The sequence below is a fragment of the Papaver somniferum genome, chromosome 9 (assembly GCF_003573695.1).
Source record: "Papaver somniferum cultivar HN1 chromosome 9, ASM357369v1, whole genome shotgun sequence".
Lineage (NCBI taxonomy): Eukaryota > Viridiplantae > Streptophyta > Magnoliopsida > Ranunculales > Papaveraceae > Papaver > Papaver somniferum.
Window position 1 is genome coordinate 21627181 of NC_039366.1, and position 17919 is coordinate 21645099.

A 17919-nucleotide genomic window follows, 5' to 3' on the forward strand; every position below is an offset into this window, starting at 1 on the left:
AAAGGTCTTTGTGCACCCGATTAATATCTCTGCGAGACTTTGGATGACTTGTATTTGACCAACGTATCATGCAGAGATGTTCTAAGAATCAACTTTGTCTATATGATGTGGCCGACAAGACCAGTGTATCTCAAAAGGATGTTCTAGGAGTTTGTCGGAAGGACCCAGAGGCACAATAACCAGTATATCTCGCGGGGATGTACTAAGAATTATTCAGAAGCCTCGGTAAGTCGAGTCAGAGCTTAGAGTAGACATGAACAATGTATCCCGCGATGATGTACTAGGAATCAGTCCTTGATTCAAAATAGGGTGAGTGGTGCTTACAGGAGAGATGTATGTCTCCGCTCTGGGTCATAAGTCCGGCGGGGACATTTTTACGCATCTACAGAGCCTACATGACCAGCAGTATCTCTTCGATGATGTGTACTAGGAATCATGGCATCACAATCAGCTGCGTCTCGCGAAGACATGCTGGAATTGTGGCTATTCTGGTTCATAAGTCTGAAGGGGCCGTTTTATACTTTACATAACCTACGTGACCAGCAGTATATCGTCGAGGATGTACGCTAGGAGTCGCGGCATCACGACCAGCGGTTTCTCGCGGGGATGTATACTAGAAATCGTGGCTATGAGTGCCTTGAAGACCAAGGGCTCTCTCCCATGAGAGCGGGCCTGTCAATAACTGTCAGATATGGGTATTCGAGATCCTATAGGATTTTATCCATTTTATCGGATATCGGATATTTATTTCTTAATATACCAGAATCGGATTAGGCTCCATCCGAATTATTAATATCTGATATCCGTTAGAACAAGGACTTATTATTGATTTACCCTAACCATATTAGAGTTGAGTAAATGAGTAAGAAAAAATATCCGATATGAAATGTTTGATAAAAATTGAACTTAAATTTCAATTATGAACATGTTTTATCAGAGCCGCATATTATCGGATAAATATCTGATAGCTTAGCCTATACGAATCGATATCTGATTTTGATATCCTATAGGATATTATCAGATATCGAATATCCGATAGCGCTTAACCTATAAGATATGGATTTCCAAATATCCAACGGATATTCATCCATTGACACCCCTACGTGAGAGTTGAATTTTGTCTATGGTCTTGAAATGACACTTTTTCCCGTTATCCAAATTTCACCATCTACAGTAATATAGTGATTAATTTTAACTTGCCAGTGAAACTCTCAAATTGGAACTTTTTAGGTTAATTTAGGGATTTGAAGTAAAAAAAAACACAAAATCAGTAAATAAAAAACAATAGAAAACTTGTTGGGATTTGATGATTTTGTCCTAAAACTTTGATTGAAAGACTTGGAAAATTTTGATATGAATCAATCATATTTATGTTTCTCCAATGAAAATTTCGCTCACCATTCCATCGGTAGTGATTATCCTGACTCACAACAACAAGATACGAGAGAAAAAGAATGACTTAGAGAGAAAACAATAAGGGCAGCTCTTTCTTATTAAAGTTTAACCATTAAGCTAACAACTTATTTCTTCTGCCCCTTTATTCTCTTATGATTTTTGTCCCATTTTATTCTTTTAATTATTATTTAGACCATCTTTTCTTTTTACGAAGGTAAAAGCTCCTTCTGAAATACCCTAATTTGTTACCCTCATATATGGTGTTGTTCAAGACAAAGTCTTGCCAAACTTGCCTCAGGGTCGTCTCTGCCAACGACTAAACTTACTACGGTAACCCAGTCCACATAATAGCGCAAAACTGTTTTACGCTTTGTTCTTAAAATCTTGAGAACCATTTGAATCATAGCCCTGTCCAACAAGGATCTTGATTTGAAGAATCATCAAACTCAGGTTGAAGGCCCTAAAGAAGTCATTAGTATTCACAATGACTCCATTATTCAATCAAATGACATGCTCTAATCTTTACCATTGTTGAGAGTTTGAGATGGTAGTTTAAATTAGGCTAGGTGTTATGGTTCTCCAACTTTAAAATTCATGGTGGAAAAGAGTAGTCAAAAATTTCTTTTTTACTTGATTTGTGTCGCGGTTCAAGCCTGCTTAAACGTGAAATTGAATCATGTTTGATGCACCCAATGGTCAGTAGCTGATAAATTTTACTTTTTACATCGGACCATTTGTCGCATCAAATCTAAACCATCAAATTTATTTTTATAAATTAAAATCCAACAACTCTATTTTTTGTGTCCAACTATTGTGCATTTCTTGAAAGTTGATTTAAGAAAGCAATAACACTTAGGCTTAGTGTTATGGACACCCAAGACTCAGCTTTCAGCGATCGACACGTCATCTTGAATCAATGTCCGAGCATTATAGTGATTCAAAGTTGAATCAAGGAAGCGCCCACCGATATGGCGCTAAAAGATTAGAGCAGTTAGATTTTGAAATTGAAAGAAGATATGATGACTGAGATTAAAAGCGCCAAATGGTTTGGCACCAAAAATAGCCGTTAGATTTTAATATCTAACACAAAATATGATGGCTATGGTTTAAAGCGCCAAATGGTTTGGCGTAAAATGTGGATTTTCCAGCGTCAAACCATTGAGAGCAATAGCTTGAACGTTACTTTGAATGTGGAATTTAGGCCACGATTTTGGCGCTGAAAGTTGAATCTTGGATATCCATAAAACAAAGTCTTAAAACACATTTGGATACCAGAAGTAAAAGTGTTTCTGCTTCTCCAGAAGCAAAATCAGAAATAAAAACATTTTGATTCGTAAAAGGTTAACTTTTCTGTTTTTAGAAATCATTATAAAATTACGTATCGAATTAATTTCTGATTTTTTTTGTTCCAGAAACCAAAAGTAACTTCGGGATGCGTAACCAAATAGCCTATGATCTTCCTATTCAAGGTGACGTAGAACTTAACTTTGGAAGTTGAATTTGGACAACCACTTCCTCTTACATTTTTATTTTCAAATTCTTTTAAGGCACCTCGTGGGAAACGTACAATGATGATGACAACCTTCACCATAGTACCATACTACTTTTCTTTCCAAAATTTTCAAAAATCAATCTCACTCACCAACACTAGTCAATTATTCCGCCACATGGACTATATCCACGTATACACACATATCCCCTGGACATCACCGAACCCCAAACATTCTTGAAACAAATTTTCCTCTTCGCCCTCTCTCTCTCAGTCTCTCTCTCTCGAGAAAAAGAAGGCCGGATTTCAGTCCACAACTCGGTCGGAATTACAGTTTCTGCATGTAAAACCGGCGTAAGAATCCGATCAGATTATTACATCCATCACCGGTAAATCCGGTGAAATCCAAAATCAGTAGAAAAAACTATAAAGGTTAGCCCTTAACTTCTTCTCTTTTAACTTTTTGCTCTAAAATAGACGAAAGATTTAAATCCCCAAATTGCTAAATTAGGGTTTATGTAATTCGAATATTTACTTTTCTTCTTGTTTCAGTAATTGTGAAGTTATTAGGTCAACAACTGTATATTGAGAAGTCAAATCAGTGGACCAATGAATTGAATAATTGTGGTTATTAGGGAGAGATGAATGTAAGTCATCCTTCTGTGCATCCAATAGAAATTCGTCCAGATACTGGGGGTGGTGGTGGTGGTGTTGGTGGTGGTGGTGATGAAAATGCTGGACCTAGAGTAAGGATGAAAGATATACAAGGGATGCCCGGTACTCTACTCGGCCTTTCGTTGCGTCTATGTCAGTTTGCGTTTGCTGTTGTATCTGTCTGTATTATGGCTTCCACAAGTGATTTCATTTCAGTCACAGCCTTCTGGTAACTATATATCACTCATTTATGTTTCATTTAGAATTTGATAATCATTGTATGTCTAATATATCAGTTAACTGGGGCATGTTATTCACTTGTTCGTAAAGCTATTTTGTAAAATTGAGACAACTTGGGTACTATTTGGTTAGGGATAGATGCTTTTACAAAGCAACAAGCTATTGTGTAAAATTGAAACAAGTTGGGTACCATTTGGTTAGGGATAGATGCTTTTATGAAACAACTAGATTGTTATCACACTTATTTGACATGCTGAAATGATTTCTTAACTCCAATTTAGGTTGATAATTGGGTTCACTTCTAAATCTTGAATATCATAAGATATGACTAAGATGAAAACTTAGGTTCTGCCAAGTGTGCCAGTCACTGCGTTATGAATTATAATTGGATGGTGTGTATCTTTTTTTTTCTTTCCCTATTGGTGCCTTTCAACTAGTGGTGTTCAAAGAGAGTTTCTCATGATGATACGAAATGATATATGAACTAACAAACTAGAAGAGACACTCCATGTAATATTTCCTTTTATAGATACTATTAGATTTAATTCTGTCTAGGTTGAGAATTTCTCTTGATAAATTGCTTTAAGTCACTCGACCAAAAGGAGGATGACTTGCTAATCTAGCATATGCGCTTCTTGGGAAAGTATTTGTGTTATTATTGGATTTTCATTTTAGTTTTTGCATTTGTTAGGTGAGCTGTTGATGTTGTCAGAAGCATGTTTTGTAAGTCATAATTATAACTAATACTCAATGTTTCCAACTAAGAGTTATAATAGCATTTATTCCTGTGGAATCTTCTTAGTTGAACTTTGAAAATATGCCTGAGGCATATAAATTAAAATGCCCATACCTTTGGCTCTGAGAATGTTCACATCTGAAAGTGAACCATTAGCAGCATTACAAGTTTTACGCTTACGTCCCCCGAAGCTAAAGAGTTGGTGGTAACTTGTTCACTAGTGGAATGCATTTTGTTTCTGAATTGTATACTGGTTGTAAAAGGTGTATAAGGAGAACCACATTTTTTTATAAGATAAGACGTCACACATCTGATTTTTTTCTTTGCTAAACATGATTTATCTGTTCAGCCTTGAGTTAGCACTGAAGCAGTGCTCGAGAAACGCATCTCTAGTGTCGGGTAATGAAGGATAGGACTGAAGACCCATATTGGCTGGAGATAACCTCAAGTCATTGTAGTTGGGGCAGTATCTCAGAAATTATACTCGAGCTTTATAGTTTACACATACACTTAATGAATGTGTTTCATTACCCACACTGCGAGAATGGGGTACTGTCTGCCATCTAATGGGAAGGCCTCTCTAAATCCGTAGAGAGAGAAGGACCTTGACTATGTTATGATCACGAGGACATTTTTGGCTCATGGACTAATGACGAGACCTTAGAAGAATGTCTTAGGAAGTTTGTGATTTACTTTCCTTTTATATGAATAGGTCTTAAGAATCGTGGGTTCCTTCCTCACCAGAATGAAAAGAGTGTGACATAATTATGAATTAAGTTGCCTAAGTGTGCTCATCTTGGTCCAATTCAGTCGTGTATTTTGTCTTTGAATTTAACATTTCCTCACTTGATGCTTTCTGCTTTTCAATTAATTTAAGTCATAATTGATGTCTTATTGTTTGTGAGCTCGCAAAGAGTTGGTCTTTTTGCTGTCTGCTATCTCATAATATGTTGCTTTGTCTATGCCAGCTACCTTGTTGCAGCAGCGGGATTACAAAGCTTGTGGAGTTTATCCTTGGCAATAGTTGATATATACTCCATTCTTGTGAAGCGCTGCTTGCGCAATTATAGGATTGTCAGTTTGTTCGCCATTGGAGATGGGGTAAGAAATTCTGTGCTTGTTGTTATCATGAATACACAGAACTTTCTCGTGGTTCAGGTGTTTCTGATTCATGTTCCCTCATTATCATTTCTGGTTTTGTTCATCAACTGCGTGGCTTTATCTAATGGACTTGTTTCTGGTTGCAGCTCACATCAACGTTAATATTTGCTGCAGCCTCTGCATCAGCAGGTATTACGGTGCTTATCAGTAACGATCTTGGTTTATGTGCACAGAACCACTGTGCGAGGTTTGAGTTGGCAACAGCCATGGCCTACCTCAGCTGGTTTCTAGTCACCCCATCATTTATGTTGAACTTCTGGTCATTGGCATCAAGATGACGACGAAAAATTAGAACGCTAGAAAAAGAAGCCGAGTATTTTCTAGAAACAATCTAGTTTTGGATTTGTTGTTGAGGTTTCTCCTTTTTGTAATGATAGATAAATATTTCCATTTGTGGATACAATTTCTCAAAAAAAAAACGATAATTGGCTGTGCATAATTACTAAAACGCAAGTATAAATTTTCCCTGAACTGTATACAAACATTTTCTAACATATCAGCCACATTCAAGCTGGATATAAGATTATGTGTTCTTTAGTAGTTTCGAGCTTGACGCGGCTCGATTATAAGAAAAAAAAGAACGGTTTTTTGGGGACCATGGTTATTTGGGGGACCATGGTTTTATTTTGGGTAAAGACATTAGAAGTAAATCTAGGTCACCCTTTATCTAGATATTTATATTAATACCCAAATTACCCTCTTGATTAATTTTTTGATAATGATTAGTTAGTGTTAATAATAGTTAACGTAGGGACTAGTAAAATGATTAAGTTAAAGATAATTAATGAGATTAAAAAATCAGATGGTTTTTCTTTTAAAAAGAAGCTGAATTATTGAAAGAGTAAAGTTGGAGAAGATGAAGAAGGAAAACATGAAAAACAAAGGATTTTACCAACCACAACCGAAGGAAGAGTATTTGGGTACCCAGATATGTTTCAAACTTAGATAATGTTGGTTGAATTGCTCCAAATTTTCAAAAAACTGTAAATTTTTAGGGTAAATTTGGGCTTGTTCGGTTACCTTATGTGAAGAACAGGTTACCGAACTCATCTGAAAGTGTAGTTCGGTTACCTTTTCCATATACGCAGGTTACCGAACTCGTTCTTTAATGGAGGTTTTTAGTTGTTCAGTTACCTTTTCCATACACGCAGGTTACCGAACTTTGTTTATAGGACTTACAGAATAATGTTCGGTTGGTTCGCAAACTTTAACCCAACAACATATCTAACCGAACTCCATATGTATGCAATTAGTGAAGAGTTCGGTTTGTCAAGATTTTTTGCGAACAAACCGAACATAGTGGAACAAGTTCGGTTAAATTGAAACTCAACATTGTAGGCAAAATAACACAGTTCGGTTACATTGGAAAAACATTTTCTTTCTGGAATATAAGTAGAGTTCGGTTACTAGATAGTTTTAGAAATTTTTGCGAACCAACTGAACAAGGTAGGTAAAGTTCGGTTATATCATAACTCAACCTAGTAGGAAAACTAACACAGTTCAGTTACTTTTTTTTTTTTTTTTGTATTATGGGTAAAGTTCGGTTACTAACTAGTTTTAGAATTTTTTGCAAACCAACCGAACTCGGAGTTCTGTTACTAAAACGTGCCAGCCCGGCACAACCCAGCCCACAAAGTCACGTGCTTGGCGTGCTACGCGCTGTGCTGGGTTGTGCCAACAATTTAAACGTGCTGTGCTGGGCTGTGCTTTATTAGTCAAAAGCTCGGCACAACACAGCCCACGGGCACATCCCATTTATTCACGTGCTGTGTCGTGCTGTGCTGTGTCGGCACACGTGCTATACGTAATATACCAAAAAGATTATATATATTAAGATAAAAAACATAGGCAACCCACAAGTCTGATTGGTGAACCACCAGTCCAGCTTACAAGTTAAAAAGGAAATGGGGTATACCCCATTAACTAAACAGGAAAAAAAAGAAAGAAAAAAAACAGAGCAAATATTCAGCAGAGAACAAGCTCTATACATCCAAAATATGTCATTTCACCAGACTGAACAAAACCTTGTAGTTGTGGGGTAAGAGAAAACATCTGATAAATGTACATCCAAAATATAGCTTTACAAACTAACTGCATCCAAAATATAGCTTTACATAACTGCACATTCCAAGCATAGCTAATCAGCAGCACAAAAAGTATTTGTAAGCTTTCATGGCTCTGCGAGATCCATGTCAAAAAAGTGGAATCACCTGTGAAGGAACATTTAGAATGAATTTAATCACAAAATAAAGTGAACAATGATTTATAATGTTGATGGAAAGAATTGTTCACATTTTTCCAATTCCAGTACTCTACAAAGTGTTTGTTGCTTTAAGCTAGTGTATCTTAAAAAGGGGTAACAGTTGCAAGAACTAAAACAAAACAAGAGGATACTATTTTTACATACCTTCCAGTGACAATTTAACCATCGAACCTTGAGAAGACTTCCTCATATTCATCATTAAACTCCTGTCTTCTCTTCCGAGCGTCATTCCAATCCTTTGAGCACACTAAAGCATCCAAAATATCAGGGGCAAGTCGGCTCCTTTTTTTGCTCAAAATTCTCCCACTCAAACTAAAACAAGACTCCGAAGCCACTGTTGATGCAGGCGGAGTCAGTAAATCACGAGCCATAATCTGCAAAATTGGAAAACTATTTCCATGAGTATTCCAAAATTGCAAAATATCAAAATTACTCCCCAATTCCTTACTTCCAAGGAAAACAGTGACATCCAACTCTAAATACCTAACAAGTTCAGAAATTGAATTGGTATTAGATGTGCCACTTGAACAGTGGTAGAACAAGTTGATAACAATCTTTCTGATGGATCTAGTTCACCAAAATCGGATTGAGATTGGGCCACAGTAGTTTGCACATTACTACCATGAGTACTGGAATAATGATTAAACAGTTTCAAAAGCATTTGATGCACAGATGCAAAACTATCAAGAGGTTCTCTATCAAAGGCATTAGCAATTCCTTCTATGAGTATAACTGTTCCAATAATTTTCTTCCTTGGATCCATAACAGACGCCAAGATAAATAGAGGTGGAATAGCCTCCCAATATTTCAGATATTTTTCTTCCATCAACTTAATAACTCTGCCATAAATCCTATTATCCCTACATTGTCTAAATGATACTGCAATGTTATACAATTGATTCAAAGCAATGCAAGTGGTGGAATAGTAAACTCCAGATAACTTCTTAGTAGCTGTATAAAATACACCTAAAAACTTGGTAAACACCTTACAATTGTCAAAGTCAATCATGTCCAGTTCATAGTCAGAATCAATAAGGGCATCCAATATTACGGTTTCATAACCTTCAATTGCTTTCAACATCATGTAAGTAGAGTTCCATCTATTATGCACATCTAATCCAAATGATCTAGGTTTAAGAGCAAAATTTTGGCAAGACTTCTTAAATTCTTGTAACCTAGAAGGAGCATGAGTAATGTAAAGGATTGCACTTCTAATTTTTCTAATAAAGTCCAAGTTATCAGTTTCGTCAATCACCTTAATAGCATCATAAACTATCAAATGAATGATATGACATGCACATCTAACATGAAACAATTTCGCAAAATCAGGATATGGAGGCACAACAGAATGCTGAAAACAGTCAATAGCACTAACATTCGCAGCAGCATTATCCAAACCAAGACTGAAAAATTTACTTTCAGCACCATACTCTTTCAAAATATTTAAGATAACTTCATGAATATGGCGACCGGTATGAGGATAAGGAATAGTACGAAAAGCAATTACCTTTTTGATTAGCATCCAAGATTTAGCATCAATATAATGAGATGTAACACAAATATAAGGAAATCCATTCTCATCCTTTCCACATATCCGAAGTAAAAGATATACCAGTAGCATGTGAAGCAAATTCAGCAATCAAAAAGTTTTTCCTTCCATCAAATTTCTTCACAATATCAGTTCTAGATGTATTTGTACTAACTTTTTTATAAGCAGGTTGAAGAAAAAGTTGAATAAACTCCTCAAAATCCTCATCTCCAGCTAGAGCTATCTAAATCTATAGTACTCAACGGGTTAGTAGATTCACCAGCACCAGATTCCATATCTTATAAACAAACCTAATATAAATTGGAGAAAAACAGAAAATTTATAAAATAAAAGGGAGTCAAACTAGAGAGATAAGCAAGATTTCAATCTGTGGGACTTGATTTAATAGCTTTCTTCACCAAGTACACCTGAAAATGTCAAAAATAAATGGTGTTAAACCAAGCACATGCAGATCAACAACCTAACCAGGTAATATGTTAGGAAAATAAAAAAAAATATATAAGTTTAGATCAGTAACCTAAACAGGAACATAATAATAGGAATTGATTAATCTGCATTGAAGGCTTCATCTTGTTTGAAGAACACCATATCTGGAAGGCCAAACATAAACATAATATGTTTAGATGGAACACCATACAGGTTAAATGAAGCATTTGGTAAATATGAATTGCAAATAAAAACCAGAAATTAACAAGTAGGAACCCCAACACAGATCGATTAAAACAAAAACAAAAATGCAAATCAAACATTTTAACAAACACTTCATGTTCATATTCTAAAATTAAAATCACAAACACTTCGTCACCAAAAAATGCAGGAAACCTCTTGAAAAATCACAGATCTAAACAATACAAAGTCCGATTGAGTAAATTACCAAACCAGAACTCAAAAAACTAACTTAAGAAAAACAAAACGTACCTTGAGCTTCAAATTGCTGAAAAAATCCCACCGAGACCAAATCTTGTCAAGAAAATATAAACAGATTAATTAGACGGAATGAAAATAGAGAGAAAGAGTGCTATCAGAGAGTAAAGATAAAGACATTAGGGGTTTTGTTAGAAGATTTACCAGCGGCTGCGACGGCTGTCTGGTTTTTTTTCTTCCCAAGGGTTTGCGAGAAAGAGAAATGAGAACTCAAAATTTTCTTTTCGCTTATAATACTAGTCAAACATAGGTCGTGTCTAGGTAACGGCATGATAACGTATTAGTACTTCTAGCTATGCACGTGGTTTGATTATAGACTTATAGGTAATGGACCGTTAAATAATAAGGGGTTTGACTAGTAGGCCGTGCTTCACGTGCTTTTCGCGTGCTTTACACCTGCTGTGTTTTTACCCGTGTTGTGTCGTGCTGTGCTGTGCTTTTAACCGTGTTGTGCTGTGCCGCGTGCTTACACGTGCCGCGTGTTGTGCTGTGCTGATGTGCCTATTTGTCGGGCACAGCACAACATATTAAACAAACGTGTTGTGCCCGTGCTGTGCCGGTCACGTGCTGTGCGGTGCTGTGCTCAAATATAAACGTGTTGTGCTGTGCCGTAAACGTGCTAGCCCGACCCAATTTACACCTCTATACGCAGGTTACCGAACTCGTTCTTTAATGGAGGTTTTTAGTTGTTCAGTTACCTTTTCATTACACGCAGGTTACCGAACTTTGTTTATAGGACTTACAGAATAATGTTCGGTTGGCTCGCAAACTTTAACCCAACAACATATCTAACCGAACTCCACATGTATGCAATTAGTGAAGAGTTCGGTTTGTCAAGATTTTTTGCGAACAAACCGAACATAGTGGAACAAGTTCGGTTAAATTGAAACTCAACATTATAGGAAAAATAACACAGTTCGGTTACATTGGAAAAAAAATTTCTTTCTGGAATATAAGTAGAGTTCGGTTACTAGATAGTTTTAGAAATTTTTGCGAACCAACCGAACAAGGTAGGTAAAGTTCGGTTATATCATAATTCAACATAGTAGGAAAACTAACACAGTTCGGTTACTTTTTTTTTTTTTTGTATTATGGGTAGAGTTCGGTTACTAACCAGTTTTAGAATTTTTTGCAGACCAACTGAACTCGGAGTTCGGTTATGAAAAATTAAATTCGTGATAACCGAAGTGTTCTTCGTGTTCTTGGTTTCAGAATGTTCGGTTACAAAACTAGTTTTTTTAAAACTATTCATAACCGAACATGCCACTTTAACATCCATTTAAACCATATTTTGATGATTTCTACTCAATTTTCCTATCCAAAAACGAATTAAAAAGATTGATGGGTTTTTCAACCGAACGAGGAACGTCAAGGAAAGAGATAAGAAGAAGAGAATAAACTTTTTTTCAAAACTAAAATTTTTCGATTGCTCTCTTGATTTTGATTTGATTTTGATTTTGGTTAATAAATTCATTTAGATTAGATGTAGGAGTATATGATTAGATTTATATAATTATTAAGTTAGTTTTAATTTAAATTAAAGTAAAGAGTAAATGGGTATTTACCTAACTTTGGGACACCCCTTATAAGTATAGGGAGGTTGGCCTAATAAGACCATGGTCCCCAAAATAACCATCGTCCCTAAAAAATCGTTTGGAAAAAAGAAGAAGCCAACAGCCGGTACCCTTGGTCTAGTCTGTGGACCAAGTATGTTCAAGTGCAGCAGGAGGAAAATATTAAATCTGGGCTTCAAGTCCGTTCAAGTGCAGCTGAACTGTGTTTCAAGTCCATTGTTTCATCCATCTTCCTTTCCTTCTGGCCGGTCTATCCATACTCCATCCGCGAATGCAGTTACAGGTACTGGAATGAGAATCATAATCTTGGTCACACGTAGTCTTATTTCTCTTTGTTTCTGTTATTCTTTGCTGGCATTTCTCTGCATCAATTGAGTTACCGTTACCGTTATTGTTCCAATTCTCATTCTATTCCTCTATGGAGATTTGTGACTATTTATATATACACAAAATTGGTTAAAAAGACCAAAATCAATAATTCCTGGGTGAAATGGATAGTTAGATTTTGATACTGTTTAAATGGACAAAAATGTAAAAATAGGCAGGATGTAACCAGTTTCATCGTGCCCATTTTCAAATATTTTTTCTTATTTTTAATTTACACAGGATGTATCCAGTTTCATCCTTGCTATTTTTCAAATTTAAGCTAAGATGAAACCAGTTTCATCCTTACTATTTTTTCTTGGCCATTTCACCCAAACTATTTTTTACTCGTCCATTTGAACCGTGATTTAAAAATATTTGGACAAATGACCAATTTTCCGTTATATATATTCTCTGAAAGCTTTGACATTCAAAGTCACTACGGTTATGCCCTCACGAGGTTTTCATTTTGAGTCCATGGGACAAAAGAAGGAAATGGTAGCTGTAGATAGAAAGAAATAATAACGTTTTCCTGTCATTCTTCTTTTCTTACTTGGGGTTGGGAGGGTCTTCTTCCTGTGTAACGGTCACACATCTTTTCAAGCTACGTTAACACGCGTTGATTGCGCCACCATTTCTCCTATAAAAAGCCCCTTGGCACCGATAACTTTTCATGCGCATGCATGCGTATATATCTTTTGCAGCCACCCCTTTACATCCAAATTCTTCAGTAGTACACCTTCACTTTTCTTTACCATACACATTCATCACCAGGAACTTGGCTAGTTCAAGAACAAACAAAGTGTTTTATGGAAATGTCTAGGGAAGAAGATGATAAAAGGCAATACCAATGCTTACGGAAATACGAAGCTATAGTAAAACAGGTAAGCTTTTATATAAGCCACATTGCACAAATAAAGATGCAAGTTGCATTTTCTTCTGTATAATAATGAGTTGTTTAATTAGTATTAATTAAAAGCTGATTAGGTTTGTGGATCATCTGTTTTTCGGTTTGATGAGCTGATCGACATGATGAATGCTAGAACAAGACCGCCGAAGCGTCGTAGGGTCTCCTCCTCTTCGGTAAGTTGTGCCATCATTATACATTTACTTATGCAGTACATGCAAGTATATGTAAACTAGAGATGCATTCATTTTGGTTTTCCGCATTTATTTGTTGAATTTCTCCATAGTTTCCAATCAGTCGAGTCTCTCTATGTAACTGTAATAATGCACATTGCACAGAGTTCGCGAGGGAGTGGTAGTGCCACCACTGCTGCACCTACGCCGGTTCAACCTGGCATGGACGACTTATTTGTGCAGACAATAACAAGATTTCTCGATGAGCTAAATACAACTACTTCCACATCGCAGCAGCATGATACAAGTGCATCAAATTCTACTAATCAAGCTTAGCTAACTTGAGTATTAATCATGAGTTAATTACATGATTAACGATAACCGACGTAAACCTCATCATTATAGCACCTAATTAATCAAAAGATTATTTCCTATCAGTTAATCCAGCCCACATTATACATGTGTGAGGCTGTCTTAGCTTAACGACTACGACTAATGATCATGTAATTAGTCCTTGATTTAGATGAAACAGTTAGAGGTCAATTTGGTACATTTCATATATGGAGTGTGTTTTTTTTTTTGTTACTGTGAAGATTTATTTTTGGTCTGGGTCGACATTATTTCAGTCTGCAGTACAACTACCTCTCTAATCTAAACTGACTCAGGGGGTCTTACTGAATGAATTTACAAACAAAAAAACAAAAGATGGCAGAGAGTCTGCATCATGATGAAACCTCCATTCTTTTCTTTCCAAGTAGTTCTAACAGAAAAGACGTCATTAACTCCACTGTCTCTACATGACTCTGTGTTTCTGTGTTGTCTACACAACTTAAAAGTACAACTCTAACATTACTCTCTGGATACTGTAATGTCATCATCATCTATATGACATCCATTTGAAGACCTATAATGCATTTAGTATGGGCAGAAAGAGTAGTACCCTACCTGCATTTCAGATTATGTAATAATCAAACTTCATTACTCACTAAATCCGAGCATTATAAACTTGTGCCAGAAAGTTTGAAAAATCAAAAATTCTTATTGAACCGTTGGAAAAGACTATACAGACTGGTTAGTGGTGCCTGCATCTTGGACCCTATAGGACCTATTCATGCAACATGGCTCAAGATCAACGCTAATCTTAGAGCACAATAAAAAAATCTCAAAGTCACAAGCAAAAGCAATTTGCATTAAGAAAAGCTGTTTTTTTTTTTTTTTCCTTGTGTGTTTCGAGAAGTCATATTGAGATTTTATTACCAAACTAACTTATGTCTTTTTGAATTAATTAAGTCAAAATGTAATTTTTTAAAATAAGAAGTAGTTTTTGGACGTAATTAATTCCTTTTAGTCAAAACTTAAGAAGGGAACCAAATTTTCCAAGGATGTGATTTCTTTGTTGTTATCAAGACAAAATATAAATGGGAAGTAGGTTTTCAACTTAATTAATTTATAAAGTCGAAAGTTAATTTGGAAAGAAAATATCATTAGGACTTGTAGAAGCAATAAAAGATTTTTCTTTATGAAGAAAAAAACGTGTTTGGGTACCAGAAATAGTAAAATTGTTCCTCCTCAATCTCAGAAATCAAAAGCAAAAACGTTTTGTTCAGAAAAAATAAATTTTTTTTTCTAGAAGTCAAAAGCAGAAATATTTTGCTTCAGAAAAAGTAACTTTTTTCTTCTAGAAGTCAAAAAACAAGAGTTAGTTTGGATATAAAAATTTAGAACGACTTCTTGAAGCAAAAAAGTCAATTTTTTGTGAAGCAAAATAGTTTTGTTTCTGACTTCTGCTTCTGGTATCCAAACGCGTTATAAGAGTCTGTTTGGTATACACATCCGGAAAATAATTTTTCAACTTCTAAAAATCAAAAATCAAGGAATTAATTTAGGTATAAAATTCAAAACAAGTTCGGCTTCTGGTATCCAGACGCCCTATCGCTACTTTTGCGGAAATGCTTCTAGTTGCCAAACTCTATTTGAACCCTGATTTTGGGCATACCAAAATCTTTCAAGGCATACAAAACAATAGTCCCATCTTGGGTGACCTTATAAGGGGTACCTTATGGGTAGTTCAATTACCTATATACCCTTAATATAAAAATTTAAAATCAGTTTTCTAATCAAAATCAGTTTCCCTTAACATCTCTTCTTCTTCCTCCTCTAGCCGAACTCTTCCCCCTCCTGCGAAATTTTTTTTTATCATCGTGATTAAATGTCGATTCGTAAAAATTTGATCGTCGATTAAACTCAACCACATAATGACTCGTACAAAGAAAACTAGGGACTAGGCAAACCAAATCGTCTTCTAATCCATCAATTGAAGAAGAAGAACCAATTGAAGATGAAGGTGTAGAAACTGAAAATCAACCACTAATTGAACCAGAAACTGAACCAACTGCATCTCCAACTCCGGAAATAAGGATAAGAAAGTAAGTTTTACAAACCCAATCTCTTATTTGTTGTTTTTCATCGATTAAATGACGGTTACAGTGTTGGGTTCGGCTCAAAATTGAGTTGCATTTTTAGCCGAATTGTTCATCACAAAAGCTTCCTGTAAGTGTATATGAACAATTCGGCTTAAAATTTCATGAAATTTCAAGCCGAACCTAGTCACAGATAGAGATGCATGGGGGTTCGGCATATTCGATAATCATAATATGTGCCGAACCTAGCAGATTTATGAGGTTCGGCTATTACGATATTCTCAATATGTGTCGAACCAATAACAATATTTTAACCCAAAAAATAACAAATTGATGTTCGGCTCATACGATTTTCGAAATATAAGCCGAACCAGTAATTATTATTTTTCTGGGCTATTCAGGATGTTGTTCGGCTCATAGATGTGAGCCGAACCGTTCATCAATTGGTAGATTCGGCTCATAGATGTGAGCCGAACCTCAACATGTTTCGCCGAACCATGATCAAAAAAATCACTAAACAACCTTTTATAATTCTGAAAATTATCTTAATCACTAAACAAAATATTTAATCACTAATCAATATTACTAACACTAATCGTAAAGGGCAGATTTGTCATTAAAAAAAAATTGGGTTAAGGAGTAATCTGATTTTGCTATTTCACAACCTTTTTTGTCTTCATGTGATATGCCTTGAAAGATTTTGGTATGCCCAATATTATGGTTCCTCTCTTTTATTAGGAAATTTGGAATTTCCATTGCATTATATTATACCGTATTAAGAAGATATTTCCAGTTTTAAGAGGGGTATTAGAAACAGCAAACCCTATCATATATCCTACTACTTTTAGATCCTCCATTGATACCCCCGATTATAAAGTAGCAGAATATAAATCCAACAAAGAATAGAAACTCCTTCCGCAAGTTTCCCCGTATCTTTTTTTGATCGGCAAGTTTCCTAATCTCTTATTTAAACCGCCTCTCCCAATATCACAAGCCTCTATAAATATAAAAGCCCTAATTTTGTATCAAATCTCACAAATCTGTTCGGTTTAAGAGAGGCGCTAACGCAAAACACACCAGAAAAATATCAAAGAAGAAGATGGATACTCTCAAGTCATATGCCACGAGAATTAAAGGATTACAAAAGAAAATCCGTGAATTCTCTACATTAGTTGATGTTGATGCTTGTATGATCGTCTACGGCGGACCCAGTCGCGGTGGTGGTAATCATCGTCCGGTACGGCCTGATACGTACCCTGAGAATTTAGGCGATGTGATTCGAATCGTTCAGAGATATCTCAGTTTGCCGAAACAAAAACGTACTGAAAGACACAAGCAATTATCTGAAGATGATGGAAAGAGTACAATCGAAGATGATAATTTGAATGAATCAGTTAGCATGGAAGATGATACTGTTGATGGATTGGAATGGGATGATCGGTTCGATAAGTTAAGTGCCGATCAGATACAACAACTTATCGACTCGGTGGAGCCCAAGATTGGAACGATTGATGAGAAAATTCAGTCCATTGAAGGTGCTGAACGTCATCGTAGCGATATCACTGCGAAAGTTCCTGAGCTTGGGGCTACTGCTACTATACCTACAGGAGGCAATACTTTTATGCAGATGCAACCGATTTATGTTCTTCAGCCCTTTAACCAGAATCTTGTTAACAATGGTTCTGCAATGCTACCAATGGGGATGATAAACGGCAGTGTGGCCGCGAATGGGGCGTATCCGATGGTAATGCAGTATCCGATGATGGTAGTCCGACCAAGTGGAGACAGTAACCAGGAGGACTACGGAAATCATCAAGGGCAAGTTGCATATTTTATGCCACAGGCATTCGCACAGCCAATGACAACGACGACGTATATTCCAAATCTAATGCCTGGTGGTACACCTTCAAATGCAAAGCAATACTAGGTTTTTAAGGTTGTGTTGAGTCCTTCAACCCCAGAATTATGTTAGGATTTTGGGGATTTAGCATTTTTTCTATTTCAAAGATGTAACTTTTTTTTTTATTTGCTAAAATTTAATTAAAAGAAGAGACGATGATTTATGCTAAAA

At 36.0% G+C, this 17919-nt stretch overlaps 2 protein-coding genes and 1 long non-coding RNA gene across 3 annotated transcripts; all 3 read left to right on the plus strand.

The window, feature by feature from the left end:
* Positions 1-3098: 3098 nt before the first annotated feature.
* On the plus strand, positions 3099-6142 carry LOC113308801 (CASP-like protein 5A2). Its single transcript, XM_026557253.1, has 4 exons — positions 3099-3316; positions 3437-3767; positions 5483-5615; positions 5762-6142. Exons 2-4 carry the CDS (start codon positions 3526-3528, stop codon positions 5951-5953), a joined length of 567 nt encoding a protein of 188 aa, XP_026413038.1. The 5' UTR covers positions 3099-3316; positions 3437-3525; the 3' UTR covers positions 5954-6142.
* A 7045-nt stretch (positions 6143-13187) lies between these two features.
* LOC113310293 lies at positions 13188-13711 on the plus strand. The gene is made up of 3 exons (XR_003341050.1): positions 13188-13232; positions 13336-13431; positions 13594-13711. It is a non-coding gene; the product is annotated as an uncharacterized LOC113310293 (long non-coding RNA).
* A 2925-nt stretch (positions 13712-16636) lies between these two features.
* On the plus strand, positions 16637-17857 carry LOC113309820. The gene has a single exon (XM_026558334.1). It carries the CDS (start codon positions 16948-16950, stop codon positions 17773-17775), a length of 828 nt encoding a protein of 275 aa, XP_026414119.1. The 5' UTR covers positions 16637-16947; the 3' UTR covers positions 17776-17857.
* The last annotated feature ends 62 nt before the right edge of the window (positions 17858-17919 follow it).

Coding starts and splice junctions, on each gene's coding strand:
- LOC113308801 (XM_026557253.1), top strand. CDS start 3,526: ATGAATGTAAGTCATCCTTCTGTGCATCCAATAGAAATTCGTCCAGAT. Junction 3,768..5,482: donor ATTTCAGTCACAGCCTTCTG/GTAACTATATAT, acceptor TGTCTATGCCAG/CTACCTTGTTGCAGCAGCGG. Junction 5,616..5,761: donor TGTTCGCCATTGGAGATGGG/GTAAGAAATTCT, acceptor TTCTGGTTGCAG/CTCACATCAACGTTAATATT.
- LOC113309820 (XM_026558334.1), top strand. CDS start 16,948: ATGGATACTCTCAAGTCATATGCCACGAGAATTAAAGGATTACAAAAG.